This window comes from Hyaloscypha bicolor, assembly GCF_002865645.1.
Source record: "Hyaloscypha bicolor E unplaced genomic scaffold K444scaffold_53, whole genome shotgun sequence".
NCBI classification, from domain to species: Eukaryota; Fungi; Ascomycota; class Leotiomycetes; order Helotiales; family Hyaloscyphaceae; genus Hyaloscypha; species Hyaloscypha bicolor.
Genome location: NW_020194555.1, coordinates 1,609,045 through 1,626,336, shown reverse-complemented (window position 1 = coordinate 1,626,336; position 17,292 = coordinate 1,609,045). Strand labels below are relative to the sequence as shown.

At 51.1% G+C, this 17,292-nt stretch overlaps 5 protein-coding genes across 5 annotated transcripts; 4 read left to right on the top strand and 1 right to left on the bottom strand.

Moving 5' to 3' along the window:
* Positions 1-511: 511 nt before the first annotated feature.
* Positions 512-2,849, bottom strand: K444DRAFT_661628 (uncharacterized protein). The gene has a single exon (XM_024886612.1). The coding sequence runs from the start codon at positions 2,710-2,712 to the stop codon at positions 538-540; it is 2,175 nt and encodes a 724-aa protein (XP_024739380.1). The 5' UTR covers positions 2,713-2,849; the 3' UTR covers positions 512-537.
* Positions 2,850-6,449: 3,600 nt separating this feature from the next.
* K444DRAFT_342998 (uncharacterized protein) lies at positions 6,450-7,233 on the top strand. Its single transcript, XM_024872041.1, has one exon. It carries the CDS (start codon positions 6,680-6,682, stop codon positions 7,082-7,084), a length of 405 nt encoding a protein of 134 aa, XP_024739379.1. The 5' UTR covers positions 6,450-6,679; the 3' UTR covers positions 7,085-7,233.
* A 4-nt stretch (positions 7,234-7,237) lies between these two features.
* K444DRAFT_627403 (putative plasma membrane ATPase) lies at positions 7,238-10,698 on the top strand (the record flags this gene model as incomplete). The annotated part of the gene is made up of 4 exons (XM_024882795.1): positions 7,238-7,640; positions 7,699-7,922; positions 7,975-8,616; positions 8,983-10,698. 4 exons carry the CDS (start codon positions 7,238-7,240, stop codon positions 10,696-10,698), a joined length of 2,985 nt encoding a protein of 994 aa, XP_024739378.1.
* Positions 10,699-12,366: 1,668 nt separating this feature from the next.
* Positions 12,367-14,355, top strand: K444DRAFT_651556 (MFS transporter; the record flags this gene model as incomplete). Its single annotated transcript, XM_024885717.1, has 5 exons — positions 12,367-12,487; positions 12,537-12,606; positions 12,667-12,754; positions 12,794-13,605; positions 13,654-14,355. The coding sequence occupies 5 exons, from the start codon at positions 12,367-12,369 to the stop codon at positions 14,165-14,167; spliced, it is 1,605 nt and encodes a 534-aa protein (XP_024739377.1). The 3' UTR covers positions 14,168-14,355.
* Positions 14,356-15,214: 859 nt separating this feature from the next.
* K444DRAFT_342783 (uncharacterized protein) lies at positions 15,215-16,074 on the top strand. Its single transcript, XM_024872040.1, has one exon. The coding sequence runs from the start codon at positions 15,401-15,403 to the stop codon at positions 15,821-15,823; it is 423 nt and encodes a 140-aa protein (XP_024739376.1). The 5' UTR covers positions 15,215-15,400; the 3' UTR covers positions 15,824-16,074.
* Positions 16,075-17,292: the final 1,218 nt, after the last annotated feature.

The following is a 17,292-nucleotide window of genomic DNA, read 5'->3' as shown; positions in this document are numbered from 1 at the left end:
ATCCATCTGCAAACCAATCGAAACCTGGTCTGTGTCGTTAATGCAGCCTCCCGGCCGCATTTCTAGGAAATGTGCAAAAGTCGTAACCCATTGCTTAGACTTTCAGTCTCAGACCGATGTTACTATAAGTCATGATTTTCACCGTTTCGTCCCTGTACCGTCAATCATAATCTGTCCGCTTTACGCTGTGCTGCCCCTTTTCACTGCCAAAATAGCCGAGCCCCTGAACTCTGCCCCCCGATAACGAGTCAATCAGTTATCAGTAAATTATTGAACACACAACTGCAGTACGCTACAGCTTCTAGAGAAAATCCAGTACCTAGCCCTGCCTAATACGATGGTCTCACAATAAAGTGAAGCAAGTCCCGACAACGCACGAAGCTTGACCATAATCTTTACCAACTCCGTGTTCTTCACCAACTCCGCGTTCTTTACCAACTCCATAAACCAAGCAGCAATTCCCAAACCCCCAAAAACACGCCCGCTAACACTTCGAAATCGCAATTAAGAGCACCCCCCCCCCCCTTCCCCCGTTAATTAAACCATTCCTTCCGTATTAACAAAGGACAAATTTCCCCATTGATCCTTGACCCCCACCGACACGCGCCTCGGATGGACCTCCTGAGCCGCTACCAAGGGATCGTGCTGCAGCGCGTCAAGAAGGAGCTCCATCAGCGTCTTCGGCGCAGCGTAATGGCCCAACGTGGCTCTCTTCAGCGCCGCGACGACGCGCAACCCGGCAACCACACAGCAGATGCCGACGACCGCCGCTCCGAGTTTCGAGGTCTCGGAGTGCAAGCCGAAGATCCAGACTTGGATCTGAGCCGAGGTCTTGAGCTGTGGGTGGTCGGTGCTGGGTCGTGTTTTCGCTGTTGTTGTTGGTGATGGTGATGTGGACGTGGTGGAGTAGTCGATTAGTGAGAGGGCTTGATCCATGACGATGCCGTCGAGGAAATTGAGTAGATCTAAGTCTCGACTCGCATTCGTGTTCGTCAGGGCATTCTCTAGTCTAGCAGACATTAGTGAGGATGATGCACGAGTGGAGTCGACAGTGCCGTTTCGGTCGGCTGACCAGGCGGCGAGAATCCAGTCCGGGTGTACAACGAGGGGAACTGTTCCTGGAAGGACGGGTGCGAAATCTGAGAGGAGGGTTAGATGGATGAAGTTTGAGTAGGGCGATGGGTCGAGGGAGTAGCCTTGGAAGTTTAGGTATGAGATGTCGTCGCACCAGACTGTGTTGTTTGGCGTTGAGAGGCCCGGAATGTGATATTCCACGAGTATGAAGTTCGTGGAGGTATTCCATAGATCCGATGGAGGTGACTGTGCGAATATGGCGTCCCAGTTACATTCTGGATCCGACTGGGGGTTACCATCACCATCGAAGCAATGCGGGTCGTCGGTGGTGAGTGGGGTATGAGCGTGATCCGTGAAATGAGCGATTATAGCCACATCATTGCCTGTCGAATTGGCATTGCTGAGATATAAATTCGATTGGAAATTTGTCCCAGCCCATCCATTTCCTACGCGAATGCACTTGACATACTCGGAATTACCCTGGGAGAACAGATTCCATCCACCATAGCAGCGAATGCTCCTATCGTCTGCTAGCTCAGCAACAGCAAGACTACCCTTATAGCAACCACCACCAAGACCTAAAACCGGACCTTCTCGCGAGAGGAGTGTGTTGAGAGATTTCTCCAAAGTTGAGTACCTGGGAGGCGGGGGATCTTGTTGAAGTGCAGTGGAATAGCGGAGATAATCATCGGAAAGCTCCCCGGCGACCTGCCGGCTCAAGATCCAATCCACGGCTGGGTCCGTCGTGTTGACAATGACGGACACGTGATCTATCTGAACAATGACTGGATCGAATACGATTGGGGTAACATTTACCTGACCTAGTGACGCCGCCACGGAAGAGAATACTTCATCCAGAGTGTGGGCGCATGGCTCCGCCGTGCAAGAGAAATTTCCAACTCCCAGTAAAGATGCGGTACATCCCGGAGAGATAGCCACATTGCTTGGAGGACTGCTAGATGCCAACTTATCGAACACTGCCGTACTCATGAAGTCAACGTCGATCCATTGCAGAGTCGGTATCATCAAGATGGCGATAGCTGGTCCGATGACGTTCATTAAAAGGCACATGCACACCACAAAGAAAATAAATCCCCAATGCAAGAGGTTCTTGCAGCCAGATGGGAACTGAAAAATGCTAACGAGTTCCCCGAATTGCAGATATTTCGCGAACATGCCGATGGGGAGATGGCCGCGATGTACCGAGATGATCACAAGTACATCGTATATAAAACCAGCTGCCACGAGCGCAAACCAGATTTCCAGGGCCTTGGCAGCGAACTGCAGACCGCTGAGAGCTGTATGGTCTTTCTTATTGAAGTTCGCCTGTTCTTGGTATACGGTGCTGGAGAATGGGTTCACGCGGCAGCTGACACAGCCGATACTAGCGCCAACGACACGGTTCTGGAAGTTCAGGACTAAAAGAGCGATTGCTGGGCCGAGCCATACGAGGCAAATGATTAGATGAACTGTAAAATACACCGGGCGCCGGGGAGGAGACTTGTCGCTGTCTTTTGCAGCAGGCTGTGGGATATCCTCCGTACGAACTAGGGAATTCCCCTCCTTTGAGAAGACATTTTCGTTCAACGCAGGTGATGCCATTGAAGCCCTTCGTGGATCAGAGCAGCAAAATGTCATGAAAATCTAAGAAGCATTTACCTCAGAAAGTGAACTACAATTCAGAGAACTGAAAGGGAAACTCTTTGCGCGGGCTATTCAACTATTTGAAGGCTCTTCGCATCAGAAACGACGACTCAAGCACGCCCAGCTCAGCCTTGTGCATGAATGAGGCCTCCCAAATCTATTGGGAAGCCTCGCTGGAGGAAAATCCGTTCAGCTGCCATCAAGTGCGCCTTTCCGTGATCAAATGTACCGCAAAATTGTAGCAAATTAGAGGCTTTCAATTAAGGATTCTAACGATATGATTTGTAGATCGAGTTCGGCTAAACGTGCACGGGCCAAGGTACACCTAGCGGCAGCTGAACGGATGCCTCGCCATCTCACACCTGTGTACGCAGGTGCAGGCCCTAATGTTTGTTACAACGCCTTGAGTTCTGCTAAGCAAAAGTCGGCTACAGCGCAATGCTACAGGACATTTCAGCGCAACCCCTGCAAAGGCGGTGTAACGAGCCCAGCCTCATGGGTCTGTTTGCACAGGGCTTTTTTTCCGGAGTTTTCAGGCTTCGCGAAAACGCCTTCAGGCATTAAAACCCAAAAGTCACGACTGTCACTTCAAAAGCTCACAACCTTTATTAGTTACAACAATCTATAATCGTGGGAAAGGGTATGAAAATGGCTAAATTACACTTCGCAAAATCAAAACTTCTATTTTAGAAAATTTGGGATTTTCATTTGTATGTAAAATGCCCTGTAGCGCAGACCCATGAGGTTGGGCTCGTAACAAACATTAAGACCTGCACCTGCGTACACAACGATGCGTTGTGTGACCCATCCAATCGTGCGGCAATCGGCAATCTTTCAGCCCGTTTCGCCGTGCCGTCGATTACTGATTTTGCCACCTGATTTATCCCCTCCACAATTGTGAGGTCACAGAAGTCATACCAAAATCCCTCCACAGCCTTGAAATCCGAGAATGCTTGTCCGGCAACTTCGGTTTTGCGATGGAATCATTCACTGATCGGATATTGACGGGGTGACCGAAATGTTGCGCGTTCTTCCTTGAAAGTGCAGCAGAAACACGGCGAGCGAAAGCCGAGCTACGGGGCACAGCGCGTGTAAATTACAATTATGACGTATCTACTAATACGGGGAATAGACGACCTCTCAATCGAGAAAATGCTGCCAGCACATGCGGCAAGAAGTCCGTCCAATGATTTTGAGCCTTGTCAAGATGAACCAGAAAAGCAGCGCAAAGTACGTTAGTCACTTGAAGCTTCGTGGGAAGAGCAAGGTGCAACTCTTCAAGAGACGGCTTCATCCTTGAACACCGAAAGAAAGAGAGGTGGAACATCAAATGAAAATCGGTGGCAGATGTTGGAAGATGCAGGAAACGATGAGTGAGATGTGAAAAATTTGCCCGCTGGGCTTGGAATGTAAAATTTGCTGGCTCGACTCACGTGATCTTGAAATTCCATTCCGCGACTCCCCGATTTCGGATTCACCACAGCTTCAGGACAAAACAACGCGCAACACAATCCCAGGAAACAGCAATTGGCGTTTCGATCGGCATGCGAATGGCTTGCCTGTTTGTTTGTCTCGGGGATCTTGAGCTGTCGCATCTCAAGCCAAATGCAACCACAAGACTCCCAATTGGCGCAAGATTGTCATGGAACATGTCGCGTTGATACCCTCTCCCCTTGGAGCCCGCTCTGTCTGGAGAAAGTTTTCCAAGACCTCCCAAAGAGAAACCAGGTCGCAAATTGGCGGATTTGAGTTGCTCTCGGAAGCTCTGGTCTCGTTTCGCATCATCTCCACCCTCTGGCCCTGGCCTCGGGAGTTGGGGGCACTCTTGGACCCTCAAGTCAATACCTTTCTTGGAAGCGCATCGGCTTCTGAACGGGGACTGTGGGCTTTTATCCCATCCCTCGAGCAGTCTCCGTGTTGTCTTGTGACCGTCTTCGTTCGAAAGGGTTTTCTGGTCCGTCGTTTAAGATTGCTGGTCGCTATGGTCGCTGTTTCATGTTCGAGGCGAACAAGGACCCTTGAGCGTTGGTAACTTGGGTTTGTTGCCAAAACATCTGTTGCAAAAATTGGAATTCGTCTGGTACATGGGACGTTGCCGGAGTGGGGGTCTTTTCGTTTCCCTTACCGATTCGAGCCGCGAAGTCTCTCGGAGTCTCGAATGTCCTCTATTCTCGCGCTCATTCCGAGATGCTGCACGGAGAAAATTTCACTCCCGGCACGCTGGATGATATGCGCTCAAAATAATGCCTCAGAAATGTATTTCGAGGCAAACGGCGGCGACGCGGGGGATTTTTCTTTTGCTGCAGCCTCTTCCTTGCAGCGTGGGATTCAGCCGTTGCAGGGCCTGCCTTTCCCTGCCCTTCCGAACCACCCATTTCCGCTGCCAGGCACTTTTCTTCCCTTCAAGATTTGCATCCGTCCGTGCCTGCCAAGGATTTATTCCCGTCCAAACGAAACGCCCCCCAGAGTACAGTACAGTAGAGCCCCAGACCGAACGGGGAAATCGGGCACGTGACGTGAATGGCGAAAATACCGCACACCCTAGGATTTGTTTCAGCGGTGTGAAGGTCAGCAGCAGAGAAGAAAAGCTAGAAAAGCTAGAAACGCTAGAAACGGCGCGCGGAAACACCGGGGGGGCACGATACAAGAGTAATTGAAGCGAGCAATCGGGCACTTGGGACTGGGGGCTCTGGGCAGAAAATAGTGTCATAATCTCTGGACCGCGCAATTGGTCGGCCTGGGAAATATGGGGGAGTGGGCGAAAGAGATAAGCAATAAGAGCAAAAGTGGAGAGTGGAGGACTGAGGACGAGTAACGGAGCGTAAGTGGCGCTAATCGGCACCGTGTCTCCGTGGCAGCGAGCAGCGAGCGGCGAGGCAGGGAGGCAGCGACGGAGCTCCAATCCAGCACGAGGGGCTGAAGCGGGCTTGGAGATGAGGCTGCGAGAGGGGCATTCTTCTGGCGCTGCACCCGTTACAGCCCTAGCCCAAACGTCAATCGTCTTCTGCTAACTTGTGCTAACGTTGCTAAGCTTTTTCAGAGGTCGAGCTCTAGCTGACTCGCGTTAGGACAGAGCTTCGACTTATCAAGAGCTGCAGAACAGCCAGAAACACAGCCAATGGCGCTGCCGCGCGAGCCGAGGCGGGCGAATGACAGGAAGCCAGTACTAATAATCCAACGCTTTCCACATTATTGGAGCTCTGTTTTTGCACTGTGGGATTCCGAGGCCGTCCGAGTCCTGCCCTGTGGTCTGTGGACCAGCAGTTGCTGCCAAGTGGATCAGTGAGGGAGACAATAGTCACAATAGTCGCAACAATAGATGGGAAGCAGACGGCTCTGCGGCCTCATCCATGGTTGTGCCTGGTCCGTCACGACGTGACAATGACCGTGTTGAATAATCGTACACGAGGCCACCACGCCTATCCTATGCCGATGCGGCAATTGACGAGGAAGGAAAGTTCAGTCCTGCTCTGCTGCACCAGCTGCACGCACGCTGAGTAGTAATCTCAGGGCGCGCTGATTGGCCAATGGCTCACGCGGTGGCAGTTGTCGACACAGTGACCGAATCAATCATGGATCTCATCGCCGGCTGTCTGCTGCACCACTGCACCACTGCACCACTGCACCAGCCAGCACCAGCCAGCACCAGCCAGCACCTCCCTGCCAAACTCCGTCATCTCACCGCGCCCGCCCTCCCGAGCCTTCCACGGTTGGTTCCACCACGCATCGCTGCACCACTTCACCACGTCCACGCTTCACTAATCCCCATTCCGCATTCGTCTGCATTTGCACGGTTTCTGCTGCCACCCGCGACCTCCCACCACCTCCCACCACCACCCACTCCCTCCCTGCCGCCCAATACTTGCCCATGAGCACTTCTGCATCAGTGCATCCTGATTCCTGATGCAGGCCTCATTCGCCCGTGCGATCGGAGGCGCACCCAGGCCCGCGCTGCAAGCCTATGGTGGCATTGGTGGGTGCCGTGGCCACCCCTCCCCCCCCCCGGACCCCTACCCGTCCTTATCCTGCTTCATCCCTGACATTCCTGTGCGCCGAGATTTCTACCACTCTGGCTCGCCTCGCGTCCCGGCAACGCGCGAAAAAAAGCCCAATCTTTGTTTTGATTCTGCTGTCGTTGGAAGGAAAAGCTCGGGGCTACCGTCTTCCAGGTCTGGAAATCCCTCAATCCCACCACGGTTCCCACCCTGAGCTGCCGCCAAGTCCGAGCGAGATGACGCCGTCGCAAATTGTCGATGCCCCGTCAGTGGCCGATATGGCTCTTTTCCTTCCACCTCTTAGTAGTAGTAGCAGCAGTAGGAAATTTACTCTTCCCGGCCTAGCCAGTAGCAAGCATGTAGCTAGCTAGGAAGCAGATCGGCCCAGCTCGATAAAAAGAGCGCCCTGCCCACCCATTTCAGACCAGCTCTTCTTTCTTCCTGTTTTCACTCCCAGTTCGGTGCCAGTGTGTGAAGTTGTCGGACCAAATCTCCCCTCTCCCCCTTCTGTTCCTGCACGCACAATGGCGCCCCTCAACGGTGATGTCGAGAATGGCGACGTCGAGAAGAGCCAGAGACCTCTGGACATCCAGGCCAATGACGACGACATGGGCGAGTATGGCAACCTCGTCAAGTACATCTCCAACTACCGCGACGGGCGCAGAGCGTCAATTGGCGGCGGCTCGTCCCTGGCCGACATGGACGACAAGCCCAAGAAATGGTATCAGTTCGGCAAGAAGAAGGGCATGGGTAGCGACGGCACCTTCGACACTCCCGAGGAGTGGCTCCAAACAGACTGGAAGAAGGGCCTCGCGACCACCGAGGCCGACTCGAGACGAAAGAAGACCGGCTGGAACGAGTTGACCACCGAGAAGGAAAATCTGTTTCTTAAGTTCTTGTCTTACTTCACCGGCCCTATCCTCTACGGTACGTTTGAGCTTCAATTGGCCTGCTATGACATCAATTGATTTTTTCTCCCCCCCAGTTATGGAGCTTGCTGTCCTCCTCGCGGCTGGTCTGCGTGACTGGATTGATTTCGGTGTGATTATCGCTATTCTTATGCTCAACGCCATCGTCGGTTGGTACCAAGAAAAACAAGCCGCAGACGTCGTCGCCAGTTTGAAGGGCGACATCGCCATGCGAACCACGGTTATCCGAGATGGTCAAGAACAAGAACTCAAGGCCCGCGAATTGGTCCCTGGTGACATTGTAAGTTCTTCTGGCTGATAGCAATCAGCGGAAAGTTAATTGGCCCGTCTAGATCATTATCGAAGACGGACAAGTGGTCCCGGCCGACGCCAGAATTATCTCTGCTTATGACAACCCCAATGGCTGGGCAGAGTTCCAAAAGGAGCTTGAACGCCAGGCTGGCGAAGAAGTCGATCACAAGGGAGAAGACGAGGACGACATCGGAGAGAAGCACGGCTCTGGCTATGCCCTCCTCGCCATCGATCAATCTGCCATGACTGGAGAGTCCCTCGCTGTCGACAAGTACGTCGCTGATGTTATCTACTACACTACTGGCTGCAAGCGTGGAAAGGCTTATGCCATCGTCACACACTCCGCGAAGATGTCCTTCGTCGGACGCACTGCCTCCCTGGTTTCCGGAGCTAAAGATCAAGGCCATTTCAAGGCTATCATGAACTCCATCGGCACGTCTCTCTTGGTCCTGGTCGTGGGCTGGATTCTCGCAGCATGGATTGGAGGCTTCTTCCACCACCTCAAGCTCGCAACCCCCGAGAAAAGCTCCAACAACCTGCTCCATTTCGCCCTTATCCTCCTGATCGTGGGTGTGCCTGTCGGTCTGCCAGTCGTCACCACGACTACGCTGGCCGTCGGAGCAGCTTATCTCGCTAAGGAAAAGGCGATCGTGCAGAAACTTACCGCCATAGAATCTCTCGCTGTAAGTTTGATTCTGCTTTTTGTCCCGTGTTGAGCGTCCGGCAGGTTGTGGTTGTAGCTACGTGAAGCGTGTGGTCCGGTCCCTCTGGGCGTGCATACGCCTTGCATCATCCACTACCCCACCCCCACTATGTTTGGGCGATTAATGGCCCGAAGCATCCGCACAACCAATTGACGGCCTCCAATTCAAGTGACTTTGGAGTTCCCCGGTCGAGGCGTGCACAGTCATGGATCGTCCCTACTGGAGCAGCGTGGGCTTCGCATGTAATAATTGCTTTTTCCTGCTTGCGGCACAGCCAGCGCCCGGCGTTCCGCCCTCAATGGCACGATCAAAACGGCGAACCAATGCTAATCGTCATGTGCGCAGGGTGTCGACGTCCTTTGCTCTGACAAAACCGGTACGCTCACAGCCAATCAGCTGTCCATCCGCGAGCCCTTCGTCGCCGAGGGCATCGATGTCAACTGGATGATGGCCGTTGCGGCTCTCGCCTCCTCGCACAACGTCAAGTCCCTCGATCCCATCGACAAGGTCACGATTCTCACCCTCAAGAGATACCCACGCGCAAAGGAGATCCTCGCACAAGGCTGGACCACCCAGAAGTTCACTCCTTTCGACCCCGTCTCCAAGCGTATCACTGCGGTTTGTATGAAGGATGGCGTTACGTTCACCTGCGCCAAGGGTGCTCCCAAGGCTATCTTGAACCTCACCAGCTGCTCCAAGGAAGATGCCGATATGTACAAGGCAAAGACGACCGAGTTTGCTCGCCGTGGTTTCCGTTCTCTCGGTGTTGCTGTCAAGGAGGGTGAGGGAGACTGGCAATTGCTCGGCATGTTGCCCATGTTCGACCCTCCCCGTGAGGATACCGCATCCACCATCGCCGAAGCCCAGGTCCTCGGTCTCTCTGTCAAGATGTTGACTGGCGACGCTATCGCTATTGCCAAGGAAACTTGCAAGATGCTTGCTCTCGGCACCAAGGTCTACAACTCTGAGCGTCTCATCCACGGTGGTCTCTCTGGAACTACTCAACACGATCTCGTCGAGAAGGCTGATGGTTTCGCTGAAGTCTTCCCCGAGCACAAGTACCAGGTCGTCGAGATGTTGCAACAACGTGGCCATTTGACCGCCATGACTGGTGACGGTGTGAACGACGCTCCCTCCTTGAAGAAGTCTGACTGCGGTATTGCCGTCGAAGGTGCTACCGAAGCCGCCCAAGCCGCCGCTGATATTGTCTTCCTCGCCCCCGGTCTTTCCACCATCGTCTCGGCCATCAAGATCGCCCGTCAAATTTTCCAGCGTATGAAGGCATATATCCAATACCGTATCGCCCTGTGCTTGCACTTGGAAATCTATCTCGTCACCTCCATGATCATCATCAACGAGACCATCCGTGTCGAGCTGATTGTATTCCTCGCCCTGTTCGCTGATTTGGCCACCATCGCCGTCGCCTACGACAACGCACACTTCGAGCAACGCCCCGTCGAATGGCAACTCCCCAAGATCTGGATCATCTCCGTCATCCTCGGCATACTCCTCGCCCTCGGCACCTGGGTCATCCGCGGCGCCATGTTCCTCCCCAACGGCGGCATCATCGAGAACTTCGGCTCCATCCAAGGCATACTCTTCCTCGAAGTCTCCTTGACTGAAAACTGGCTCATCTTCGTCACCCGCGGCGGCAACACCTGGCCCTCATGGCAGCTTGTCGGCGCCATCCTCGGTGTGGACGTCATCTCAACGCTGTTCTGCGTCTTCGGCTGGCTGGCCGGCGATGCAGGGGAACCCTCAGACCCTGTCACCAAGAACGTCAACCTTTCCCCGAACGGCCACACCAGCATCGTCACCGTCTTGATCGTCTGGGGCTTCTCCATCGGTGTCACGATCGTCATCGCTATCGTCTACTACCTGCTCAGCTCCCTGTCGTGGCTCGACAACCTCGGCCGAGCCAAGCGCTCCCACGCCGACACCCAGATGGAGAACATCCTCATGCACTTGTCCAAGGTTGCAGTTGCGCACGAGAGAGACGAGCATGGAGGCGACAGGTGGCATCTTACCCCCAAGGCCACCGAAGCCGAGGAGGACGACTAGATGCTTCAATGCCATCTACCTCGAGTCGTGGTGTGTGAGTGGTGGGGGAAGCGGGGGCGGCGTGGCGTGGCGTTTCGATATCAACAGCATCAAGCAGCTCAGCTCGTTCGACCGCATATCCTTCCACAAAACTCCTCTTTTGTGAAAAGATGCGGTTCTCCTTGTTTATCTATCCCTGCATCAGACTTAGTTTCTTCTGCGCTGTTGTTTGCTTGCTGGTATCAGACGCTCGTTCGCTGGGAGAGTAGAGGGGTGGGAAGAGGAGGGGAGAGTGGATGTTTTCTCAGATAATGTGTGGGTTTGTAATTACATAAAGATGTGGGAAAAGGAAGGTGTCTCGGGATACAGTAGTTCATACTTGTTAGGATACCAGTCAAATAAATGTTCGTTTGTTCTAAAAGATGATTGTCGCCATTGCTCTGCTCTCTTGTGCTTGCGATTGTGATAGTGTGACAAGGTTGAGATAATCCAAGTAGCTATCAATAGTTATTTTGATAGCATAATGACAATTGTCCTGTCACCGATCATTAGCACTTCACTTGGCGATCTGATCTTGCAAGCCCGCGTACCTCAAACCATCTCCTGGCTGAATAACTCACCTGTCACTAACGCTCCCGATCCAATGAAACTTCGTCTCTCCACCACACAGTACCAACCGAACAAAAACTTCAACAAACACAGAGTGGGTAAAGATTGTTTGTCTTCAAGAACCACCACATTCTCATACGCCCTCTTATTATCTTGTGTTGACCTCTTGGCATCATGTATTCGCGCACCACGTGATTTCTTTCTTTTGCACAGCCTTCTTGAGATCCACACTGCAGTTCTTGGCTGTGAGCTGCCTTGCTTTTGTGCGTGATTTATGGTTAATCTAGTGCCAAGTCTGTCTCCCATGTGCTTTCTTGCTTTCTTTGGCCATATGAACGGTGTCTGTTTTGAGGGAGTTGCCTCAAGTGGTCATGTAGTTCTTGGGGATGAGATCCCCTGCTGATTTTGTGCTTGATGCGGAAAGTTGCGGGTTCGCGATTCATCTGTTGCACAAACGGTGGATGGCCGAGGGGTGCTCTAATATATTTGGAAGCTGCGAGACTTCTTCGGCTATCGGGCAGACTACAACGGAGCAGGGGTTTCATCTTTAGTCCGCCACCGACAGAGAAAAATCCTCAAGCTACCTCACTCATTATTCTCAGGAGCCAACAAAGTTGTTGACAAAGTCTCAAGTCTCGATGAATTGAATATGTCATCTTGGAAGTACGCCCGTGAGTTCTTCCTTGCGAGCAAAGAGATGAATATATCATATTCAAGATAACAACCAACCCCTCTTGATTCCCTCGACCCTCGCCATCTCCTACAGTTTTTGACGGTTTCAAATACCAGTTTAAAGTCTATCGTGTCCGAATTAGAGAGGTCCAATTATGTGATGACTTCAAGATAGAGTTGTCACTTGACAATGCAGTTTCATCGACGTTATCGCCTTTTTTTTTGCTCCCCACTTTTGCCCCTGATCAGCGCCAAATTCCCTATCTCTCCTATCTACCCACGGCCAATGTACAGTAGTGGCAGGCAATCTGTATCTCAAGATGGTCGACACATATAAAATGGTGGCGCTGTTGAGATAGTTGTGCCAGTCGTTCCCTAGCATCTTCCGCCTCCCTCCCGTCGTTTATTATGGCTATTATCGAGGACAAGTCAGCGCCTGGAACGGTGCATCTCATTGATGCTACCGGGGAACTTCATGTCAAGCATTCGGAAGCTGCTCGTGATATCGTGCTGGTCCCTCTTCCTTCAGGTAGGGTTTCCTGATGTCAGGCATGTGAACTTTAGCTGACATTCTACAGATGACCCAGAAGACCCCCTCAACTGGTCGAGAAAGCGGAAACTACTACAAACATCATGTGTAGTCATGTAGTATGTACCCTTTCCTCCTTCTTATATACGCTGTTTTGAACCCTGCTGACAGAATGACAGTACCGTCATGATGGTCTTCCCATCTTCAGCCGTGTACAGCGTCACGACGCCAATCTCTAAAGCTACACACCTGACTGTGAGCGACCTGGTCTCTAGCACAGGAGCCATGTTCTTGTTCTACGGCTAGGGATGCATTGTATGGCAGGCCTTAGCACTGCAATACGGCAAACGCCCCGCCTACTTGATTTCCATGGGTGGATCAATAATCATCATGGGCCTCGCTCCATTGTGCACGACTAATGGGCCCTACCTGGCCAACAAGATCCTGCAAGGGTTCTTCGGAGCACCCGTTGAAAGTCTCTGCGAGATCAGCATGACAGATATCTGGTTTGCTCACGAACGGCCACTGTACCTTGCGGTGTACGGTCTGAGTCTGGCGGCATCTGGAAAATTCGCTCCCGTCTTTGCGGCCTTTATCAATACAGGGCAGGGCTGGAAATGGACTCTATTGTGGTGTGCCATCGGCATGGGAGTTGCGTTTGTTTACTGCTTCTCCCTGATGGAAGAGACGAACTACGACCGCCACATCATCCAATCAACCCTGAACGCGGGCTCGGGATCCAGCAGTGAAGATGTCGTTGAGCCAGGGGCTGCTGAGGATGAGAAGTCGGCAGGAAAACGGGCTGCTGGGAACGAGCAAGCAAGTGCTGAACTGGGGGAAGTGACCGCTGTGACCTATCCTCGCAAAACCTGTTGGCAGAAACTCGGGGTCATTGACAAGAAACGCCCCAACCGTCTCCTCGATATAGTGTGGTCGCCATTCAAATTCTTCCGCTTTCCAGTTGTTGTTTGGGCGGGGTTTATGTACGGAACGAATGGCTTAGTCTGGCCCGGCATCTTGAACGCAACTGCAAGTCCGCTCTACACCAAGACCTACGGTTTCAACAGCACCGATGTTGGATTTGCTTACTTCGGAGCGGTCGTTGGTATGGTGCTCGGGTACGTCTCCAAACACGTTTCTGTAGATCTTCCAGCTAACATTCCCAGATCACTTTGGGTAGCCTTCGCTGGCCCGCGACTCGTGATTCGTCTCGCACGCCGCAGCAAAGGAATAGCAGAGCCCGAGCACATCCTCTGGCTCTTCCTTGCCTCCTTGATCTGCGTCCCCTTCGCCATGCTACTCTGGGGTCTCGGTGCAGCCTACAAAATCCATTGGTTCGGCCTCGTCTTCGCACAGGCCATCCTCGCCATCTCAAGCACGCTCTGTCTCTCCACCGCAGTACAATATGCTACAAGCTCTTACCGCGACCTCTCAGGCGAGTTCATCACGACCATCATCTTGATCAGGAATACGCTGAGCTTTGCGATCAATTATGGGATCACGCCATGGATTGAGGCGGAGGGCCAGAGGAACACGTTTATCACCGTTGCTGCCATCGCGCTGGTATGCAACGGAACAATGTTTATCATGATCAGGTTTGGAAAGCGTCTCAGGGAGAGCAGCGCAGAGGTGTATTGGCGGTATGTCGACCAGGCGCGGCCGAAAGGGTTGAGTCATTGAAGGAGATGGAAGAGCTGTTTTCAGCGGATCAGCTTTCGGAGAATCTTGACCAACTCCTCGAAACGCTTTTCCAAACTGGTCACCACAGCAATTTCCATCACAAACCCGATGAGCTGAAGCCAAACACTTGCTTCCTGTTGATTATACAGTCACATGATCACATAATATTGGCCAAACCTAATGGCTCGTTCTTCAGTTTCCCATACTCACCACTCTTGCAGTTCTCAAAGCATTTCCAAATGGGGTCTACAGCCTAATTGCTCTTTCCGACCCCATTTAATATCCTGCAAACCCCTTCCCTTTAAGTTTTAGCAGAAACGTCATCTTTCTTCCATCAAATCTGAATCTCAGTGTGTCAAATGATTAGGTTTGATTTGATTAGACCCCCCTACTCAAATCAAATCAAGTCAAAATCAAGCTAATCAAATCATACTTAATTATAATCAAAGATAATCAAAGATAATTAATTAGATTTATCACGTGATTACGCACATGACTCTGGAGCTTCGGAAGCCGAGATAAGGCTAAAATAAGGTCTGGGCTAGCCATATTCGGTATTGCTAAAGGCGCTCTTTACTAAACCAGGCCTAGCGCTAATTAGGAAGCGAAGCCAAAGGCGCTAGAACCTCCTTGATTTCCAGTGTTACAGTAGTAGTAAAGAGCTTGAATTGAGCTAAAGGCTATCTGCCAGGCTAAGGAAGCACTGGCCATATACTAAGTCACGTGCAATAGCACCACGTGACTGGTACCACATAACAAAAACTAGTTTGTTATTTTAGATTTAGACTAATTTTATACTCTTATATATGCTTTATAAATTTTATTTATATTTTATTAATATAGCTATTAGTTATTTAATAATTTTTAGAAATGCCTAAGAAAGTATACTTTTGTATTATCACGTGATGATTATAATTAATTATAATTAATTATAATAAAAATCAAGCTAATCAAATCATACTTAATTATAATTAATTATAATTAATTCTAATTAATTAGCCTTGATTATTTTTTGACACACTGAATCTGATGTCATGTCACCCTGGGACCGAACTAGGCTGGGTTATAAGCTAGCTCTCGAACTCCGACAAGAGACAGTTCACGGGCGCCTTCTTAAAATGCGTTCCAGAAAGCATTAAAATCAATCTAGACGCCTCGCGACATGTTCTGAAAGTCTTTTGACACATTTCTAGCGTTGTTCTGGAAGGATTCATTCCGCTTCGTGCCATTGCAATGCCGAGTCTTCGTGTCATTGATTCATCTACAGGACGTGCCGGAGACAGGATAGCTAGCGCGTTGATGCCGTCACCTTTCACGATCACGGACTCTTATTCGAATTGGGGGTTCGGAGAAAGGAAAGGGAAACGTACGACTCTTCGCCCCGTCATGTACCTGAGTAGGACGGTTGAGGGAGATAGCTGGTCGTACTTCACCACGTCATACTGGACAACGAACGTCAAAACTATGTTCCTATCTCCGGAGTTGTTGATCCTTGTCATTATGAATTTACTTGCCTTGATCTGGGCAGCCTGTGCGGGATACGAAAACGGGATAGAAGAAGGCCTGCGCCAAGCAAAGGCCGCGTTTGATCGCCAGCAAGACATATCCAAGGAGGCCGTGAAGATCCGGAGAAAGATTGATTTGTTGCGACGATAGTGTTAAAAGGGGCAGCCAAGAAATTGGTGGAGGCAAACTCGGCGTTGAGTTTGAAGCAGATAGGGGAGAGGAGACTGCTGGCGGACGTCAATAGCCGTTTGAGGACAGGTTAAGGAATCATGGCTGATGTGACAAGGAAGAAGCCACGTTTGATTGCGATCCGATCTCAAAGCATAACGAAACGTTCCACATGTAATTTTAAATTTTAAAACGATATTCCAAACGGGGATAAACACATCAACTCTTCGCCAAGCAGTCTCACGTTCATGTGGTACGTGCATACTGTTATTTAGTCCTGCACCCTTTTTTCCAAACGAATCATGTCGAAGCCGCACTCAAAGCCTCAATCCATGGCCAATAAGGTGCAACTTCGCACTCGCTTAAGGGAAGTTATCCAATCGAGAGGAGGAGTGGTCACGTGAACCTGTCCCCCTTTATGGACCTCGCTTATTTCGTCTCACTCTCGTTCTTTGAAGGGCAAAGCGTCCATCTCTTTTCAGCCTGGACACACGCTGCCTGTAGCTCAGTCAACGCCTCGTGTCCTAAGCACCCAAGATGGCAACGAAGATGCTGTGTTCATTTCATGCCAGTCAGAGGATCGGTATTCCAGATTCGATCTTGGCCTCGCTGTGATTAATTGGTAGGCAAGATTCCCATGTCTAGGCATTCCGAGCGTTTTTCTACATGTATATAGCCTGCCACCCACTCAGTCTCTTTGTTTATTTTTCTCTTCCAAAAAGATCTATTCATTCCTTCAAATTCTTCATATCAAAGAACCTCGAGCTTCTTCGCCCTACTGCTTTATACTTTCAATCCGAGCAGTCGAGTCAACTCCCGTTCCACTCCAGGGGAGATCAAAGGATGTTGTCCTTCACTTTTTCGATGACGACGGGCATTGACATCTCAATTCTGCATTTACATCGCCTTGCTCAATCCCATCCTCTATTGTCTGTAGCAACACGGTAGACGAGGAATCCTAGGGTGGATCGCTTTCCAAGCCTTCTGCATCATCCGTACTGTCGGAAACATCCTCGACCTCCACAACAACTAACTTCACTCCACCAGCTCAGATTCCTTGCTGCTTTCCAACATTGGAGTCTCGTCGTTGCTTCTTCGGCCACTCGGTGTCTTCTATGAGGAGTAAAATTCCACTTCCAATCCTAACTTCAAGGACGATACGGTGGCGACGGTAGTGTTGAGTGTGTCAAGTTCAGGTGGTTGGAAGCCTTGATTCTTGATTATCGAAGGCTGGGAAGCCCCTTAAAAGCACAAATCCACTAGTCTCCCACTAGCCCCCCAGCCCCCTAGCTACCTTAAGCACCATAAGCTTGGCACCTTTCAACAGAGTGTTGTTCCGGAGATTCTTGTGACAGTATTCTTTGTCCTTACTGGAATCAAAACGCGAAGCATCGGCAAACTTCGAAACGCGACCAAGACGTAGAAGTCGACGTTGACAACTTTGGTGGGAT